Genomic DNA, 20,689 nt, shown 5'->3' on the forward strand with positions numbered 1-20,689 from the left:
AACGTGATAAACTGTATTACTTTGTTAACATGGCAAATTAAGATATATAAATTGTTTAATTCTCAGAGTTGTCAGCATCTTTTTATATAGGAAAAACTATCTTTGTCCTCTGTGGCCTGGAGAATGGTTCTGATAATGTTTCTTATAATGAAAAGAATAATTTCAGGGAAATTATAATTTATGAAAAGCTAGGAGTTATGAAATTTCAAATGTCATTTTCCTTAGAACATAAAACATAAAAAAAACCCCTCTATCCAGTTTGCATAGTTTATTGACACATGATCGCTTATTGGATGTCAGTTTTGCAAGAGAATCACATACATTTAAGTTGACACACAGTATCTTGATTTCAGGCAGCTGTAGCCGTACCAAGTCGGCCTCCAGATGCTGTACTGAGAGATACCACTTCACTGAATCAGGTGAGAGGAGCTAGTCCCCCTGGCTGATGATACTGCTCTGTTGCAGCTGGACATCCTATACTTTTGTGTGTCTTTAGTGGAGTAACTCAGGCATCTTATTCCAAGCAATGGAAAATTAAACACCAGGCTTTGATTTCTAGAATAAGTAAGTTCTCAGAGGAGGGTCATCCTTTGGAGTGATCTGAAGAAGGGCTTGCAGGTAATGATTGGCTTTGCAGAAAGGTGGTCTCTGGATGCTCCCTCCTCTGAGATGAAGGGCTGCAGTTTGTCAGGGAAGAGGCTGAGGGGTAATGAGAGCAGAGTGTAGGTGGAGAGAAGCATGGTGCATGAGAAATGAGGCCAGATTTATGCTGGCGAGTTATGGAGGACAGAGTGTGTGAGCAGACCTGTGCCGAAGGTGGAACTTGTGCATGAGCATCATGCCGGGTTTTATGTATCTAACTTTTTAGTCACAAGGAAACTGGCAACGGTGTAGTTTAGCCTACAAATGTCACTTCTCATAGGCTGTTTAAATGTTCACAGGAGAGTTTTCTCACTGCTTGACTATACAAGTAAAACAGATGTTTCCTGGAAAATAAAGATTTCTAGGCATTGATGCATGGAAAAGACCAACAGTAAACAGCTCTCAGTACCAGGCATTGTGTTTGAGAATGAGAAGCAAACTAGTTTCACCAGACACATGTCTAATGCTAATTATACTGTTAGGATTTCAGTTATTACTAAGTAGGTTGTACTTTTTGTTAAAATGTAATTGTTAATATTTTACAAAATGTTTCCATGCTAAATTGAAAGCAAGTATGACCCCAGAATCAGGTCTTCTCTTGGGGAACCCTTTCAGATTTAGGCCATCTCTTTTGGGGGCTAAAAAAAAATTAAAAATATCGCAGATACTTGGTAGGACTATCTAGGTTAGTTGCACAGCTCCCAGAAAATGCTAATTGTCAATAAGTAGCCCTGAGATAGATCCTGCTCAAATCTTGGGGTTTCAAGATGAAGAAAGTAATCTTGAGGGCTGAAAGACAATGATGAAGTAACTTTACACAGAAGATAATTAGACAGGCGTCGGATTCCTCCAGAGCAGAAAATGATGGGGCACCATTCTCAAGAAGTCAATGTCCTTGTAAAAGAACATTCCCCATGGAGGAGCTTTATCTAATAGAGGTGACTAAGAAACACTGATAAAAGTCTGGAAGTAGCCAAGTACAAACTGATGCCTAGGCTAGCGACTGGAAGAGCAGAAGTGACACATAGCGTTAGGAGCTCTGAGAAAGTACAAGCGAGGCATCCCTGTAGGAGCCATGAGAGGCCTGTGGATGGGAGGTGAAAGATATCAAGGAAAACTAAACACGAGTTAGGAATAGGTTGAGAAACTGAGGAAGAACAATGAAAAAGAAAATGCAGGGACCTGGAGAGGTGGCTTGGGTTAAGAGCACCAGCTGCTCTTCCAGAGGACCCAGGTTCAATTCCCAGCTCCTATAGATATGACAGCTCACAACTGTGTGTGACTCCAGTTCCAGGGGATCCAGTACACCTTCTGGCTTTTGTGGGCACAAGGCACGCATGTGATGCACAACATACAAGCAGCCAAAGTGCTCATAGGCATACAATAAAAACCAACATCTAAGAAAAAGAGTGAAAACAGGGGCCAGAGCTGAAAGGACAGGGATTGAGTATGGAGAAAAGACAGAAAACGATCCAGTCACTGGCTGGAGAGATCTGTATAGTTAGAACAGCAGCGAGCACAACACTGAGGACCCGTCGACCTCTGTGCACGCCGTCCATACGGCCTATGGCTTGCTTCAGGGATTACTACTTTGGAGCTGGAACATTCTTTCCCCATAGCAAAGGTGCATTGCTAACTCCTTAATGGAGGGTGTTTTAGGAGTACTGCAGGGAAGTGCTTTACTTTGAAAAGGATTTTTAGCTTTCTGTATCCTGCAGGACCTCAGATTCTCTTGTAGGATATTTTTGTTTGATCCTCTTCTCCAAAAGTGAGGAGCTTCTTGGGCTTCCATCCATCTGCAGTCATGTGGGTTTCCAGTGTTCATTTACATTGTTGCTAAAATCTTGTAAAATGCATTAGAGATTGCTAACGTTCATGAGGCAATACCATGAGTTGTATCTCCTTTGATTTCCCCAGTTGTTCTGTGAAAGTGAGCTCTCTTAGCCTCTTTTTTTTTTCTTTTTTTCAGAGCTGGGGACCGAACCCAGGGCCTTGCGCTTGCTAGGCAAGCGCTCTACCACTGAGCCAAATCCCCAACCCCTCTTAGCCTCTTTATTGTTGTTCCTCAATGAGAAACTCAAGGCTCTCCTTGGTGAAGAAACTTGTGCATCACCGATAGCTGGATGTGAACCCAGGCCCCATCATAGCCCATGATGTGGCTTATGTCTGACGACTTCCCTCTGTGGCCCGGGAATGTGTCTTTCTTTCATTGTATACATGATAGTGCATATTTTTCTAGTATACTGCTTTTGAAAAATAACCATTTAGTTTTCTAACACACGTAATCTTGTATTTAGAGAAACATAGTACAGGAAGGAACACTGAGCCACTGAGAAGTGAAAACTTCCTTCTCAGCATGAGACTTAAGGAGTTCCCGAGGCAGACCCCACACTGACTGGAACAGCACTTATAAAAACCATTATATACTCAGCTTCCCTCAGAAGTTCTGCTCCCAGCCCTGGAGAGCATGCTAGTTTGAAAACTTTACAGTTTAAATACCAGAAAGCATGAAGGCTTTCCCTGTTGTTACCTACACTTTTCTGCCAATCCCGCCTGACCTATGTCATTTAGTAGTGTGAAAATCTGAGCTTTGCATGTATGGAGTCACACTGGCAGGCGAGTTGGTTCCTTTTTGTGCATGGGCATATTCAGGATTTAGTGGTAGAGAGATGAAACTTTGTGAGAGGTCTTTGATGTTTATCTGCCAGTATTTTGTCAATAGACTTCAAATTTAAAAAACAAAATAAGAAAATTGGACCAGGTTTTGATTGGCTAAATGAGACTTTAAACCTTCACCTATCCACACCGTTTCCCTTTAGGCAGTGGTGTGTAATTCTTCCCTTTCCTTATTACCTTATCCCTCTCTCTGCTGATGTCAGCAAAGGACCTTATTGAAGCTTAGTTACAGGTAATCTTGGTTTTGTAAAAATTAGCTGTCTTTTAGATCCCAGCCTGGGTGTATGTGCATTATGCGTTTTAATCAGTAGCCGGTCATGCTTCCTGTCCACACTTAGTGCTTCCTCAGCAAACACTGAATACAGTGTACTTTTTCTCTGCAGGCCGCTCTGTACCGCCTCAGTGGAGACTCGAATCCTTTACACATTGACCCGAGCTTTGCGAGCATTGCCGGTGAGTTGTAAATGACGGGAGTCACTGAAAACATTAGCTCAGTTTACTAACTATCCATTTAAAGAAAGTACTACTCATGGCTGGTAATTTGAATAACATTTAAAAGATAGCTCTCATATTTATTCAAAGGGTTTAGAAAAGTAGGAAATATTCAGAAAATTCTGAGTGGTTCACTTGAAATTCAGATGGTGGAGCGAGGCTTCTACTGCTGGAGTTAGGGCTGCCACTTTGGGGACGGGTGTGAGCTCTCATGAAGAGGTCATTAGGGAAGAACAAAAGCCTGAGAGGCTAGATAGGTATATGCTGTCACCTACTTGGTTTATTTCAAACAAAATGAAATGAACAACAATGCCAACCAACCAGAGCTTCCAGGGACTAAACCACTACCGAAAGTCTATCCATGGACTGACCCTGGGCTCCAACTGCTCATGTAGCAGAGGATAGCCTTGTTGGGGCACCAGTGGAAGGGGAAGCCCTTAGTCCTGCCAAGGTTGGACCCCCAGTTCAGGGGAATGTTGGGGGGGCAGTAAGGGGGGTGGATGGAGAAACACCCGAATAAGGGAGGGGGAGGGGATGGGGAGCTTATGGACAGGAAACCGGGAAAGGGAATAACATTTGACATGTAAGTAAAAAAAAAAAAAAAAAAAAAAATATATATATATATATATATATATATATATATATATATATCTAATAATAAAAAAAGAAATAGATCTTTGTGTTCCTAGCCTTTGTATATTTATTTCATGTTTTTAAAAAATTTTTTTTTGCTGTTTTTAATTTTTTCTCAGGAAGTACTATTTACAGAACTTTTTACAGTCTCAATATGTAGCCCTGGCTAGCCTGAAACTTGGTATATAGGCCAGGCTGGCTTCGAACTTAGAGAGCTCCACCGACTTCTGTCGCCATTGCTGTGATAAAAGGTGGAGCCATCTTTCCTGGCTTGTTCTGTTTCTTAATACATAGCATAGTTCATATTGCACTTTAAAAGACATTAAAATACTGAATTAAATACATATATTTAGATTTACCACTTTTCGTCTATAAGAATTTTTTAAATTTTCTTAGGTTTTGAGAAACCCATATTACACGGATTATGTACTTTTGGGTTTTCTGCAAGGCATGTTTTACAGCAGTTTGCGGATAATGATGTGTCAAGATTCAAGGCCATTAAGGTATTTGTGTCTTGCGTATTCTTGAGGGGCGGGGGGTTGGGATGGGTTTCTCTATGTAGCACTGGCTGCCCTGGAATTTGTGCTGTAGATCAGGTTGGCCTCAAACTCAGAGATCCGCCTGGCTCTGTCTACTGAGATTAAAGGAAGGTGTGTCACCACCTCCTGGCCTCAGCATGTGTACATGTGTACGTTTGAAGCTCAACCCTTGCCTTAACAAAGATGTCAGGAAGCGGCTGCATCAGAACTCTCATAACAGCACTGGCTGGATTTAGTGTTTTCAGTTTGTGCTGCCGAGTCAATTTCAGGATTTCACCGTTTGCTCGTTTTGTTAGTAAAAAAGGAAAATGTCTCCACCTAACAATATTTTAGGTAAAAAGATATATGCGTGAAAGCCATGCAAAGTAGCTTAGTATATATTTATTAGTTTATGTACAGTGTAAGAGTGAAGATATATTTTCCCTTAATAACACTGTTTTCATGGGTTTCATTTAATCACAATTATTTTCTTTAACTCAGTAATCCATGTATAGATTCACACAGTAACCTAAGTAATCTGATCTAAACCTTTGTTCTGCGTATTCACTGGACCCTTCAGCCCTGATTAATTAGTCTTCTTTGGTTTTTAAATTGTTTGGGTGGCTGCCTGAGTTACTACCTCATAGGATTATGGTTTTGTCTTGAGCAAATGCTGTTTACTGATGCTGCTCTCTCCTTTTCTTTTTTCCAGTGATGAAAATTGAATTTAGGGCTCACATATGCTAGGCAAGCACTCTGCCAGGGAGCTATGTTCCCTGCCCTGATTCTCTTGTTTTGAGAGAAAAGAAATAGCTATGTGCGTGTGCACACGACTCTCAGTGTCTGTGCCTTATTTTCTGTATTTTGGTATCTTCTATAAGCTTAATATATTTAAATCTTTAATATTTTCCTTTTATGCTGACCTCAGAAATTTCCTTGACAAGTAGAGAGTTTCGTTTAAAAAACATCTTTAACGCAAAAACTCTTTTTTTTTTTTTTTTTTTTTGGTTCTTTTTTTCGGAGCTGGGGACCGAACCCAGGGCCTTGCGCTTCCTAGGTAAGCGCTCTACCACTGAGCTAAATCCCCAGCCCCAAAAACTCTTATTTTAATATTTTATAGGTTCGTTTTGCCAAACCAGTGTATCCAGGACAAACTCTACAAACTGAGATGTGGAAGGAAGGAAACAGAATTCATTTTCAAACCAAGGTATGAATCAGAGTTGGGCCTGCTTGCCACACACCACCAGTTTGGGCTAGCATTTTGGTGGTTAGTAATAGGAATCTTTGAGAGAGAAACTTGGGAGTGAGTACTTTTAAAGTTAATGCTGACTTTTAATTGAAGCAGATTCAACATATACCTTTTAAATTCTCTTTCTCTCACTAATGAAAGATTTCAAAGCTTTGCTCAAGAGAATCAGAACAGCAGTTTGTCTATCTAATAGGAAAGGTCTTCTAACCAAATTTTCGCAGAGTTGTAGGAACAGCTATTTGTGTGCTAGAGACCAGTGGAGTTGTAGCCTTTCGTTTTTTTTCCCTGTACAGAAACCATGTGCTCTTGGTAACACAAATATCTATAAACTAACATCTTGTATCCTGGAGCCTGGGCCTAATGAATGGCTGTGAAGACTTGTGTAGACCTAACTAGTGATGCTCAGCACTAAAGGGACGTCCGACATTGTCCGTTACCATCGGTGTAAAGAACAACTTTGTTGCCACAGCCAGCAGCTAATGGCCTTCTGTTGCTCCGCATTGTGTGCAGCGGGCTTGCGTACTCCAGCAGTGACATTAAGCTTTTGCTTATGCAGGTTCTGCAAACACTGTTGTCTTCAGAAGCAACTTCCAATAGCAACTCTATGCAACTGAAATATAAGAAAACCTAGTTTCCTTAGAAAATTTAGATGTTGGTAAAGACTTGTGGGGGGGGGGGGAGGGCACAGACAGCTTTTTAGCAGCCACACAAAGGCAGCCCCAGGTAGCTCTGCAGCCTCAGTCTCAGGGCTCCTTCTCTGCATTGTTTGCTCCTCTAGGAACTGGTAAGTTGTCGAGTTCTGCTCCAGCACTACTGCCTTCCTGCTGCTGGCAGTGTTTTCATGCATTAGGGACAGCATTTGTTTTATTTTGCAAATGTCTTCTGTGTTAAACCTGTGTAAGCGCTGCCTTATCCTCAGGGGCCAGGGCTCTGATTTTTTTTTTCTTTTTTTCTTTTTTAAATTTAAACAGAATCTCACTCTGTAGCCTAGGTTGCCCTGTTAGAACTTGTGATCCTCCTGCCTCTGCCTTTAAAGTGGTGGCATGGCACACATCGCCAACAAGCCCAGCTCGTGTAGTACCTTAAACTCTATCCTTTCCCACGGACGCACAGTCTGGCCTCCTCTGCAAACTTACCTCACTTGAAATCTTTGCTTCCTGCTCTTTACTCTCTCAAATGTTTGTGGTAGAGCCAGGGTACTCGGGATGGGTGTTAGGGACTGAACCCAGGGTTGCCCAGTTAGTTAACTACCGTGTACCCCAAGCCATGGAGTTGAGATGTTGTTTGAAAGTTAACACTCACAAATGGGCTGGAATGTAGCCCAGTGACACGGCATTCATCTGTTGTTCACTAGGCCCTGGGTTCAGCCTCTAGCACCATGAAGGAGGGAAGGCAGGCAGGCAAAAGAACGTGGACTCCAAAACTCCTGGACCGTGACACCATATGCTATGTTGAAGGTTTTTAGTTTCATGCAGTCCTGCACAGAACATGTGCAGTTTGTGCGAACTGAAAGAGCGGAGAAACAATGCCTACGTGTAACACAGTCTTTCCATTTTAGACAACTCTAAAATGCTTTCCGTCTTCAGAGTACTTGCTCCTTCTCTGGTAATTACAGGGATGGAGAAGACTCCTACCTTGACCCCCTCCTTCCCACTGTATTTTAGGAAACATTTTAAGCAATATTTCAGAACTGTATGCTCATGTGCCTACAAAGAGCAATTTTCTAAAGTGTATTTTGTTTTTTCCATTAATTGTGCCTGTGCTTTTCACTGTATTTAATTCTTTTTTTTTTTTTAAAGAAAAATTGTTGGAATGTATTTCCCCCTCCTTTCAAGTATGAAGGGAAGTAGTCAAGGGAGATTAGTTAAAATCAAAGTTGCTACCTTCACTTTTAGAAACTTATTATCTATATTGTGATTCCTTTCTTTCTTTTGAGACAGTGTGTTGTAGCACAGCATGTACAGAAATGCGCTCTTAGTTCAGGCTGTCCTTGAACTTGCAGGTCTCTTGCTTTGGCCGTTTGGGCAATAGGGTTACGAGCCTTGGCTTCCAGTATTATTCTTCTGTGAACAGTCATGGGGTGGTAGGAGGCACAGGACTCGGACTGAGAGCTTCTTTAATGGCAGACATAAAAGACTGTTTTTACTTCATCTTATGTGTGCTTCCGACTTGAAATAGCATCCAGAATCATGGTGTTACAAAGACTATGATCTTTCTTAGCCAGCTTTGGTCTAGTCTCTGTATGGGGCTATCATGGCATGCCTTCTACTATGGACAAGAGTGGACCCTTACTCTGACTTCCCCCAGAATATACTCGGGCTTGGGGAAAGAAAATGTTCTTAACCACAGAGCCCTCTCTCCAGCTCCTGTAGTTAGTGTTTTAGGAGATGGGATCTGCTTGTAGTTTTTCTTTTCTTTTTCTCCCTTCTTTAAAGACCATCAGTAGACCTCTATCCAGGTCTAATAACAATTGTATTAATTCAGAAAATATCCATGTCTGTTACTTTATCACACAGACCATTGACTTTTTGTCTCATCTGGCTTTCTGTTTTTTGTTTGCTTGTTTGTTTTTTCATTTCAAAGAGAAGTATGTTTCCTTGAAGTGACTCACGTTTCATAATGGGATGGTAAAGTCAGTGAACTGTGTTCTTTCCCTACTCCACTTCTCCCCAGGTCCAAGAGACTGGAGACATTGTCATTTCCAATGCATATGTGGATCTTGTTCCTACATCTGGAGTTTCCGCTCAGACACCTTCTGAGGTAGGCTGCTTAGGCTGGCACCCAGTGACTTCTGTGTGAGTCACGGTAATGTCACTTTAGGATTGTTCAGGTCACTTCTTTTAGCTATGAAAAGGCTCTTGAAGAAATGACACTAATTTAAAATTGATTGGAATGAAAAATATTCTCACAGCTTAGAGTTTTTAAAATCTTTGCAGAATATTGGAATATTTTAAAGTTGCCTCTTTCAATAAGAGTGAGTCACTCATTTTTAATGAGAAATCTTTACAAGTATTTGGAGAAAAAAAGGTGAAAACTTAAATAACCTATACTTTTTTATTGATGTAAAAGTTTGTATGCAGTGGGGTGGGATAAAAAAAAAAGTTTGTATGTAGATATGAAGATAACAGCATGTCTCATTTAGTAAAATATTTATATTTTAGTTAGGTTAAGGCTTTTGATAAAAATGTTTGTATTCTATGCCCAAAATATTAACTTAATAATGCTAAGACTTTCATACTCATCACCTTTTTTTCATAAACCATGTTATTTCATAAGTAAGAAGCAATTAACATAAGAATAATCTAAGATCAAAGCCTACGGCACCTTATAGTCAGAAAAGATTAAAGGCTTCATGGAATTTACTCCTGTTTTATAAACAAAGAATGATGACCATAACTTGATTACTTGTTCAGTGTTTCTGAGCAGTGACTTACACGTAGGTACACAGTTAGTCAGTTTGTGTGTGGGGTGGTTGGGTACACTGACCTGAGTAGGCACTCGTGTGACTTTGTCTTCCTCAGTTGCTTCTCCCCTTTATCTTTAGACAGGACCCATCACTGGGCCTGGGGATGACCATGTCAGCTGGACCAGCTTCCCAGAGCGCCCCTGAGCGCCTTGCTGTGCTGGGAAGCCAGTCTGATTCCCACTGCTGGCTTACGTCATGTATCGCCACACGGCATTTAACACCTGTTTGGGATTCAAATCAGGACCTTATGGTTACAGAAGAGGCTTTTTACCCCTGCACCAAAGTATTGTTTTAAAATTACGGTAAACATTTTCTGGTAGGGTAAACCAGTTCTGGGCAGTATACTATGAGGAAAGTGTGAAATAAGCCTGTGTGAAAAAAACAACAGTTCAGCTCTGGTATTTATGAGCAGGTTAAAAGTCACTTTTAGTGCATGTATCTGTAATAAGTTCTTTGTGAAGTTTTCAAATAAAATTTCCTCTCTTTGTCAGGGTGGAGCACTGCAGAGTGCTCTTGTATTTGGGGAAATAGGTCGACGCCTCAAGGATGTTGGACGTGAGGTGGTAAAGAAAGTAAATGCTGTATTTGAATGGCATATCACGAAAAATGGGAATGTTGCAGCCAAGTGGAGTAAGTGATATTCATGACTTTTTATTATTCTAAGGTGACTTTTGGTGGAGATAAAGTATGTTTTATAAGTAATAATAGCCTCTTTGAAAGCAGGTGAATCTGAGCTACATAGTTTTGTTTTTGTTTTCCATGTCTCAGGACATTCAAAGGCTTACTTTTTTTTCTTAAATTACATATGTCATCATTTGTCAATCTCTCTCTCTCTCTCTCTCTCTCTCTCTCTCTCTCTCACACACACACACACACACACACACACACACAGAGTGCACTCTACTTATTCATTTCCACCGCAGCTGTTAACCTCTCCTCCTCCCTGCCTGCACACCATGTTGGTAGAGTGCTGGTGCAGATTCCTTAATGAATATGTGTGTGTTCGGGTTTTTATTTGATAGCTATTGAGAGAGTGCGTTTAGTGCTGAAGATGTACTACATGGTAGTGTTGGCCTAATTGTTTTATTATTTTATTGCATTCTTATATCTTTACCCTCATTCCACCTTAATCCCATCCAAATCCCCAATGCTAGGTTGGAGAGGAAGAAGTCAGAGGAGAAAGGGGCGTAGACCTCTGTAGGCTGCAGATGGTAGGTTCATTGGCTTCCCTGGGGTGAGCACAGCCTTCATTGTCAGAACACCCAGCAGACCATCACGAGCAAATGCAACAGCAGTGGGCTCAGTGTAGCAGCAGCAGGCCCTCTTGGGCCTCTCCCGTTTTTACCCTTTCCAGACTCTCCAGAGCTGGCAAAAGATCCCGCACTCCTAGAACATGAGACAATTATAGTTGACAGCTGTGAACACTGAAGCAGCCCATATCCCACACCCGAGATTTAAACAAAAACGTGCTCATATTACAGAACTGGGTTTTAAAAGAAACCAAAACTCACTCTGTCCTGGAGTGCTTTATGCCATGTAGAAGTCCTTGGGTTTGATCTGTAGCACTGGAGAAAAAATGCTGTCTACATGGATACCTTGAAAAATCATACAGGTTTGTTACTCATTACAACTAAGCAATTGCCACACATACTTAGTCAAACCCAACACCTAAAGCCTGTCTAAATCATTTAGAACTTTCGGAAGCAATTTTCTATTTCTTCTTCTTTAAAACATATGTAAGTTTGTTTTAATATAACATTTGCTTTTTTTTTTTTTAGGCACCATATGTTAATTATATAAAACATGGTTTGTATTAGTGTAGAGAGGAAAGCAACAATGTATCTGTTAAAAAGTAACCACAGGGAATCTGCTGTATTTTTTCCTTGTGGGAAACATTTGCGCTTGAGGAAGGAGAAGGAAGGCTGAAATGTGAGATACAGGCATTCCCCAGATTCCAGCTAGCCTCATGATTTCTGAGCTAGCTCATAAGTCAGCAGAGAGCACAGCTTGCTTTCTGTTTTTCCTTCCATGTTTCTCCGGAGGAAATCAACTCTCCTCTTGAGGAGAAAGTGCATTAGCAGTTGAGTTATAGAGCATAGGCCTAGTAGTGCTCAAAGAGAGGGGTACGTGTTACAGAAACAATGAAGGGGCTAAGAGTAGGAGTGGTGAAGCTGGCAATATAAACTGTAGGAGTTCATGTTGAGGACAAGCGGCTGATCTAGGCAAGCAGGCCAGTTTCCCACAGTGTGATAAAAGTGGTTAATAACCAACTAAGCTTTATCTGCGAGACAGCGTGCTTACATTGGAAAGTTACCTGTTGTTAGCACAGTTGTCTCCACTCTATCTATTGCAGAAAGAGAGACGTTTGGAGTCTTGTTGATTGTTAATTGTTAATTGTTAATTGCTGCCTGTCATCAGTTCTTCCACCGTGGCCCAGCAAAGCAAGCTGTGACACTGCACTGAACCCCCGGGTCACAGAAGGCCCACCTTTGCCTGTGCTCCGATCGGCTTTATCTGTCAGCCTCATTTACTCTCAGCCGTGACACTGTTTTCAGTTCTGGTTCTTGTGTTTGCTCTAGTCTCTATGTCACTGAGCCATGTCATAGTATTTGGCTGCAGTGACAGCTCTTCTGGCCTATGGTGTGGTAGGAGGTGTCCCTTTTGGCAGCCTTTGTTGCATCGTGGTGGTTGTTGATACAGAATAGATATTTAAAGACTACCTTAGGGAATATCTTGCCTCTACTTCCCCAGCAGTTTTTATGATGTTGATGCAGAAGTACCAAGTATTACATGTTTTATATTGTTGTAAGTAGCCCAGCCATGCTCATATCATGGTACACCAGAAACAGGATACAGGGAATGGAGATGGGGGTACAGGCTGAGTGTGGTGTCACTATCTCTGAGCACATTCCAACCCAAGATCCCAGACCACGCTTGTCTTTTCCTTTCCCTCCCTGACAGAACCACAGCTCTGGGTAGAATGTGTGTATATTGGGGTAATCATTTAAGTCAATTTAAATCTAGTTCTAGAGAGAATGCTGACAATCAAATGAGACCCTGTTGGCATTGATTGTGGAGACAGAGTCATAGGTTTGCCACTTCTGAGGCCAGTCCCATATTTTTAGGTAGGAACAGGAGGGCTGTCTGAGTGAGGGCAGTGTTGTCCCTTTCTGGCAGGGCTGAGAGAGCTTAAAGGCCTTCCTCCTGCCAGTGAGAGGGGAGATCTAAAGCCTACAGTCGGTCGGAACAACAAGTCAGAGAGAGGGCCTTGGGAAGGGAGGCACTCTGCTCACGCCTTGGTCTTCATACCTGGTGCAGCATTTAGGAATAGCAATATTCATACTTGAGGCTTCCTTACGCTAGAGGCCGAGCTCTTACCTGTCTCCTTTTCAAGAAGTGACTGTTGTGTCATTTTATTTAGTAGATTGGAATAAATGGCTGTAACTGAATGAACATAAGCCATCATTCCCAAGGTTCTGTGCCATTGGTTATCTTACACTTTGAACAGAGGCCATCCTTGTCCCTTTACTTTCTAGGGATCTTTGACTGGGGTGAAAAGGTAAACATGGGTAAAATGTGGGTAAAGAAGTCTCTGAGTTCCCTTGGAATACACCCTTGCTCCTGATGCTCTTGTTGGACCTTGGTCATTTCTTGTTACGTGGCTCTTTTCCTCTGATGTGGGCTTAGCTCTGAGAAGGGCCTGTACCATGTCTGCTGGCAGTTAGGTCTGCAGCCCACTTCAGCGTGCACAGGCCCAGGCTACAAGTGCCAGAAGCCATAGAGGAGTCACAGTTTAGAGGGATGGGGTCATGTCCTTTAGAACCAAACAGATGCTTGTTTTCTGTTCAGTAACTTTACTCTGTCTTTTGTTTTAGGGGTGAAATCTACCATTGAAGCACTTTACTAGAAATGATCATATTGGTTTAATTTTTAAAGCTCATTTTCCTTATGTTTGCCAAAGTTCACTGAATTCATTATGGAAAAACTTTACAAACTAATATGAGATAGCTACTGTGGGTAAGCAGTTGATATAGATTATAATTACTGACATCCTAGTTTTCTCCAGCTTTTATTTTGAAGGAATTATATTTAAACATGAGACTTAAAAACTGGTACCATGAGTACCCATATGGGCTCTATAATTTTGCTATAATTTATAGACAAAAATCAAAATTTTAAATGTTTCATAAGATTTTGTCTCTTTACTTGCACCATTGAGAAGTTTCTGTGTTACACATTTCATCCCCCCACATCTTACCAGTAATGAGAAGGTCCAGATAACCATCAGCCAGCGTGCGCCATCAACTCATAAGGTTTTATGACTTATGGCCCATAAGTCTAATTCTCCCATGAATGTGGTTTTTAAATCTTTTATTGAATATTTTTTTATTTACGTTTCAAATGTTATCTCCTTTCCCAGTTTCCTCTCCAGAAATCCGCTATACCATCCTCCCTCCCCCAGCTTCTAAGAGGGTGCTCCCTCACCCACTCCCTTCCTCCTGCCCCTTTGCCTACAGACCTGGCATTCCCCTACACTAGGGCATTGAGCCTTGACAGGACCAAGGGCCTCTCATCCCACTGCTGCCCAACAAGGCCATCCTCTGCTACATATGCTGATGGAGCCATAGGTCTATCCCTGGGTACTCTTGGGACGGTGGTTTAGTCCCTGGGAGCTCTGGGGTGGCGGTGGGGTCTGGTTGGCTGATACTGTTGTTCTTATGGGGTTGTAAACCCCTTCAGCTCTTTCAATCCTTTCTCTAACTTCTCCATTGCGGACCCTGTTCTCAGTTCAGTGGTTGACTGTGAGCATCCGCTCTGTATTTCTCATGCTCTGGCAGAGCCTCTCAGGAGACAGCTGTATCAGGCTCCTGTCAGCATGCACTGCGTGGCATCCACAATATTGTCTGGGTTTGGTGACAGTATATGGAATGCATCCCCAGGTTGGGGCTGTCTCTGGATGACCTTTCCTTCAGTCTCTGCTCCACACTTTCTCTCTCTCTCTCTGTTTCTTCCTGTGAGTATTTTTATTCCCTCTTCTAAGAAGGAATGAAGCATCTGCTTTTTGGTCTTCCAGCATCTTGAGCTTCATGTGGTCTATAGGTTGTATCTTGGGTATTCTGAGCTTCTGGGCTAGTATCCACTTATCAGTGAGTGCATACCATGTGTGTTCTTTTGTGACAGGGTTACCTCACTCAGGACAATATTTTCTAGTTCTATCCATTTGCCTAGTAATTTCATGAAATCATTGTTTTTTTTTTTTTGTTCTTTTTTTTTCGGAGCTGGGGACCGAACCCAGGGCCTTGCGCTTCCTAGGTAAGCGCTCTACCACTGAGCTAAATCCCCAGCCCCGAAATCATTGTTTTTAATAGTGAGTAGTATTCCATTGTGTAGATGTACCACATTTTCTGTATCCATTCCTCTGTCGAAGGGCATCTGGGTTCTTCCCAGCTTCTGGCTATTATAAATAAGGCTGCTATGAACATAGTGGAGCATGTCTCCTTGTTAAATTTTGGAGCATCTTTTGGGTATATGCCCAGGAGTGGTATAGCTGGGTCCTCAGGTAGTACCATGTCCAATTTTCTGAGGAATCTCCAGACTGATTTCCAGAATGGTTGTACCAGTCTGCAATCCCACCAACAATGGAGGAGTGTTCCTCTTTCTCCACATCCTCGCCAGCATCTGTTGTCACCTGAGTTTTTGATCTTAGCCATTCTGACTGTTATGAGGTGGAATCTCAGGATTGTTTTGATTTGCATTTCCCTGATGACTAAGGATGTTGAACATTTCTTTAGGTTCTTCTGGGTCATTCAATATTCTTCAGTTGAGAATTTTGTTTAGCTCTGACCCCCATTTTTTGATAGGGTTATTTGATTCTCTGGAGTCTAAATTCATGAGTTCTTTGTATATATTGGATATTAGTCTTCTATTGGAGGTAGGGTTGGTAAGGATTGGTAAAGATCTTTTCCCAATATGTAGGTTGCTGTTTTGTTCTAGTGACAGTGTCCTTTGCCTTACAGAAGCTTTGCAATTGAATGAGGCCCTATTTGTCGATTCTTGATCTTAGAGCATAAGCCATTGGTGTTCTGTTCAGGAAATTTTCCCCTGTGCCCATGTGTTCAAGGCTCTTCCCTACTTTCTCTACTGTTAGTTTCAGTGTATCTGGTTTTATGTGGACTTCCTTGATCCACTTGGACTTGAGCTTTGTATAAGGTGATAAGAATGGATTGATTTGCATTCTTCTATATGATGACCGCCAGTTTAATCAGCATCATTTGTTGAAAAATTTGGTGTAATTCTGATAGATCTGCCTTTATATGTTATTTGACTTTTTTCCCTTACTGCTTTTAATATTCTTTCTTTGTTCAGTGCAGTTGGTGTTTTGACTATTATGTGATGGGAAGAATTTCTTTTCTGATCCAGTCTGTTTGGAGTTCTCTAGGCTTCATGTATGTTTATGATCATCTTTTTCTTTAGGTTAGGGAAGTTTTCTTCTATATTTGTTGACGAGATATTTACTAGCCCTTTAAGTTGGGAGTCTTCACTCTCTTCTATACCTATTATCCTTAGGTTTGATCTTCTCATTGAGTCCTGGATTTCCTGGATGTTTTGGTTTAGGAACTTTTTGTGTTTTACATTATCTTTGACCATTGTGTTGATGTTTTCTATGGTGTTTTCTGCCCCTGAGATTCTCTCTTCTATCTCTTGTATTCTGTTAGTGATGCTTGTGTCTATGACTCCTGATCTCTTTCCTAGGTTTTCTATCTCCAGGGTTGTCTCCTTTGTGATTTATTGTTTCTATTTCCATTTTTAAATCCTGTATGGTTTTGTTCAATTCCTTCACCTGTTTGGTTGTGTTTTCCTGTAATTCTTTAAGGGATTTTTGTGTTTCCTCTTTAAGGGCTTCTACTTGTTTACCTGTGTTGTCCTGTATTTCTTTAAGGGACTTCTTTATGTCCTTTTTAAGTCCTCTGACATTATCATGAGTTGTGGTTTTAAATCAGAATCTTGCTTTTCCGCTGTGTTGGGGTATCCAGGACTTGCTGTGGTGGGAGAACTGGGTTCTGATGATGCCAAGTGGCCTTGGTTGCTTAGGTTCTTGCCCTTGTCTCTTGCCATCTGGTTATCTCTGGTGTTAACTGTTTTTGCTGTGCTTGACAGTGGCTTGGCCTTCCTGTAAGCTTGTGTTTCAGCACTCCTGGGAGACCTGCTCTCTCTCGGCAGGGATTGTGGCACAGGGTCAGGTCCTGGTGTAGATGGAAGCAGGAAGGAACCTGTCCCAGAATGCTCCTAGGTTCCTGTGTCCTGAGGGCTCTGGGTGTGTCCTTCGGAGCAGTAGTGGTGCTCTCAGGTGTGTCAGCACTTTTTTGAATCCAGCTCTCTCCTGGCGGTATCTGAGTACCTATTTACTTATTTCTAAAACCATCCAAAAGTTGTCTAGTAAACCCTTTCCATTCCATTCTGCTGTCTAACGGTTGACTGAATTAGAGGCTTAGGGCTGGCATGCATGTTGTGTTTGAGGACCTGGGTTCTATTCCCAGCACCACACAACAAAGTGAGTAAGAGTGGGAGGCTCAGGTAGCCTACAGAATTGTTTGTGGCTGAAAGTTAAAGCAGTTACACTGATCTGACATTTGGAAGTAGAAGCATCTAAAGGTAGATAAGTTTTTCCCTTTAACTGAAGCTAAGAAAACCCAATCCCAGCTTATGTGTGGTGTTACTGTCTGTGTTTAACTCAGCTAGTGTCAATCAGAGTAGAGAAATGATATGTTTGTTTATATGGTGTTGCACCATAAGGGTCTTTTCTCACTCAGGGTTACTAAAGTCAGAACATTTCTGAATTCCAAAGACATCCAGGCTAAAAACTGATCGGATTATGGACTGCATGTGTGCATGTGGTATGAGCGGCTTGGAAAGATAAGCTTTTATCTTTAGAGAATGGGAAGACTGATTGATCCTGCGGATAGTTCAGTGTTCATGTGCCCATTGGGTTGGAAACTATGCGTATGAAAAGATTGGAAGAAAGGAAGACCTAAGTCAAGGTCATGATAAGGAAGGACAGGGAGAGAGGACCATTGTGAAACTATTGCTAAAATAGAACCAACCTCCTCAAGCGCTAGTTATGTCTGGATATCAGAAGACAGAAAGATGTCTGGGGCAAAACTCAGGTTTTGAACCTGTGTTCAAACCTGTGTTTGGTGACTCATCGCTGAAACTGCAGTGAAGAGGAAGGAGTTTGCAGAGAGCAGATGAGCTGTGATGGCAGAACTGTGGGCAGTCACGGTTTGGGCTGGACTGTGGGCTGTGTGCCTAGAGCCTGTGGCTGAGTGACAGCTGTGAGCAGAATGCTGGAAAGCACAGTTATAGTGAGTTAGCTTGCTTCCTTGATAATTCCTGCAGGAAGAAAGCAGAATAAAAAACTATGAAAGAAACCTAGGTTGTGGAAGATTGTCTGCCGTTCCTGTTCAGGTAGAATTTGGCTCACAAGCTTCAACTGTATGATCTCCTATCCAGTTGTTAGTCAAGGAATTTCCCAACAGTGACAGCCGCTGCTGTCCAGTGCACTTCCTGACTGTGTGCCCAGAGAATAACATTGTTCCAAAGGCCATCTGTCCCCTGTGTATATACCATGTGTTCTAACATCACTTACAAATTATTTTAACAATAAATTTTGGCCTAGAGATAAGACTGCAAGGATTGTAAAGAGAACAGTTATCTTTCATCTAGCACTTCAAATTGTTAAAATTTTATCTCATTTTGTAAAAGTATATGTACTTAAGGGTAACTTGGAGATGTAGTGTTGTAGGGGTGAATGCTACTCTGTTATTCCAAGAACAAAGACATTGGTTAATAAGGAGCAGTTATCAATGTCAGGAAGTTAACATTGATATAGTGTTATTATCTGCTCTAACACCTCATTAATGCTCCACCATTTGTCCCAATAGTGCCAGTTAAAGCTAAGGAATAATAACAGTAGCAGAAGCAACAGTAGCAATGGAGAGAGGAGGGGAGGAGTCCTCTGGGTCTGGCCTGGTCACACACTCCACACTCAGTTAAGTCTCTGGCTGTTGGAACCTGGATACACCTGTGTTTCATTTGTTACCTTGATGGATTGGGAGAATATTCATTAGTTTGTATTTATTTGATATTATTCATGGTTGGGTTTTTGAACTTTTGGCCAAAATAGTAGCAAAGTATTGTGTCCTTGCAGTATTCTTTTTTCTTGTTAAAAAAAAAAGGACCTTATATTTTAATGGGACTGGCGGTTCCCTTCTGTAATCCTAGCGTTTAGGAAGAAGATGTAGGAGGATAACCCACGAGTTTGAGGACAGCCTAGGCTACTGGGTGAATCAGTTTTTTCATTTGTTGCTGTTGTTTGGTGCATAAAGCAACTTCCTGTCACCCCTTTCACTCACCTAACAGTTACTAATATTTCTCGTCAGAGAAGTCTATGGCATCATGAGGTGGCGGATGGATTTGTGCTCACAAAGACCTTGCCATCCTAGGCAGCGCAGTTTTCCTTCCGTAGCTCTGCTGTGATTTTACCTTGCCTTGTCCCTGTGCAGGCGGTGAAGCAAAGCTGAAACATTTCTGAACTCGTTTAGAGACTCAGTGATCATAAATTTGATCTGTAATCAGTCATAAACACGGTAAACTCCGCCATTGACTGGAAGTGCACTTTTGAATTTCTGTAGTGAGGTTACTTGTAACCCTGCAGATATCTGAGTCTAGAGGATTACAGTGGAGAGTTCTCCCACATAAACCAAACCCAGTGAATTTGAACAGTTTGCTCCGTTACCCCAAACTTTTATATTCTTGCTAAGAACCATTTTTTTTTTTTTGTAGTGGAGTTAACTATTAGCTTTTCAGTTTCAAGTCTCCTGCCTGCTAATGGTGAGTACATAAGTCTGAGCGAGGGAAAGTGTGAACAACCACAGATGCTGCTGACCAGGAGATAGATTTTCTCCTTTACTTTAGGGTTAATGTGTGTGAAGTACATACAGTTTTATTACTGAGTGGAATGTTTATGTGCACTCCTCCTCCAAGTGGGCCTTGGGCAGAGTTGTACAGAATTAAAATTGCAGATGCTAAGTCTGTTGGCTGGCAGAGGTTTGCTTTCTTTTAAAGTTCTCATACCCTCTCTTTTCTGTCCCTTCCATTATCTTTCTGACTGTAGAGATAACATTTACTATGAAAGTGTGTTCACGGGAATCCCTGTAAGATCAGGCCTTTGCTCTGTGTTAGACTCCTACTGCCTCTGCCACCCCGTCTAACAGTCACACTGCAAACTGAAGGAAGAGTGAGGCAGCCTAAGCAGAAGGCCCTCCCTGCTCTCTGCCCTTCCTGTTTTCTTCTTCTTTTGTTGTTGTTTTGTTTTCTTTCCTTGGCAAAATTCTCTTCCGTGGAGACCTAGGGTGATTGGGTTCTATTTTCAGCAATTGCTAAGCAGAAAGGTACTTAAGTGCTCTGGGTGGTCTTATGCATTCTCAGTTCTCCTTATTAGAGTTGGGAGCTCTTTGCATCCTTTGGGAGGGTGGATACAGCTGCCCCAGAGATAGAAAGAGCACACACACGAGGCTCACACTGCATGTGCTGACTGGGTTTTCCTGTATGCACATCAGTCATAGGGGAGACAGCTTAGACATCCTACGTGTAGCTTCAGCAAAGCTCTGTAAATGTTATGCAGAAAGCAATGGAGTTAAACTCTTAAAAATGTTTTTTCAGTTTGTTTCTGGGACAGTTAACCTCTCTATAAAGAAGTTTAATGGAAGAGAAACTGGTTAAACAAACAAACGTACATTATAGCTTCCTCTTGCAGTAGATGGTAATTAGCACATGACTTACAAGTGGTCACTGCACTCAGAGTGAGTGACTCTGGAGCACTCAGTCCTAAAGGGATGACTGCATCAAACTCCTTCTCTCAAGGCTCAGGGATCTGGGCAGAGGAGGAGGCGGAAATGGATGGCTCCAAGGAAACGGCACACTTGTGCCACATATGAGAGCCCCAGACACACA

General features: G+C 41.8%; 1 protein-coding gene and 1 long non-coding RNA gene across 3 annotated transcripts in view; one reads left to right on the forward strand and one right to left on the reverse strand.

The window, feature by feature from the left end:
- The window catches only part of Hsd17b4 (hydroxysteroid (17-beta) dehydrogenase 4), an 89,041-nt gene that overhangs the window by 60,618 nt on the left and 7,734 nt on the right, over positions 1-20,689 (forward strand). The window contains exons 17-22 of the mRNA NM_024392.2: positions 354-419; positions 3,702-3,771; positions 4,840-4,946; positions 6,082-6,168; positions 8,884-8,970; positions 10,168-10,306. Coding sequence (NP_077368.2) covers positions 354-419; positions 3,702-3,771; positions 4,840-4,946; positions 6,082-6,168; positions 8,884-8,970; positions 10,168-10,306 — 556 coding nt within the window. The remainder of the gene's footprint in view (positions 1-353; positions 420-3,701; positions 3,772-4,839; positions 4,947-6,081; positions 6,169-8,883; positions 8,971-10,167; positions 10,307-20,689) is intronic.
- Positions 10,746-12,243, reverse strand: LOC120098292 (uncharacterized). 2 transcript variants are annotated; one of them, XR_005496465.2, is made up of 3 exons: positions 12,164-12,243; positions 11,188-11,271; positions 10,746-11,062 (listed from the first exon to the last, which is right to left on the reverse strand). It is a non-coding gene; the product is annotated as an uncharacterized LOC120098292 (long non-coding RNA). The 2 variants fall into 2 exon arrangements; XR_005496466.2 differs by having other exon boundaries at positions 11,991-12,231.

Source organism: Rattus norvegicus, chromosome 18, assembly GCF_036323735.1.
Source record: "Rattus norvegicus strain BN/NHsdMcwi chromosome 18, GRCr8, whole genome shotgun sequence".
NCBI classification, from domain to species: Eukaryota; Metazoa; Chordata; class Mammalia; order Rodentia; family Muridae; genus Rattus; species Rattus norvegicus.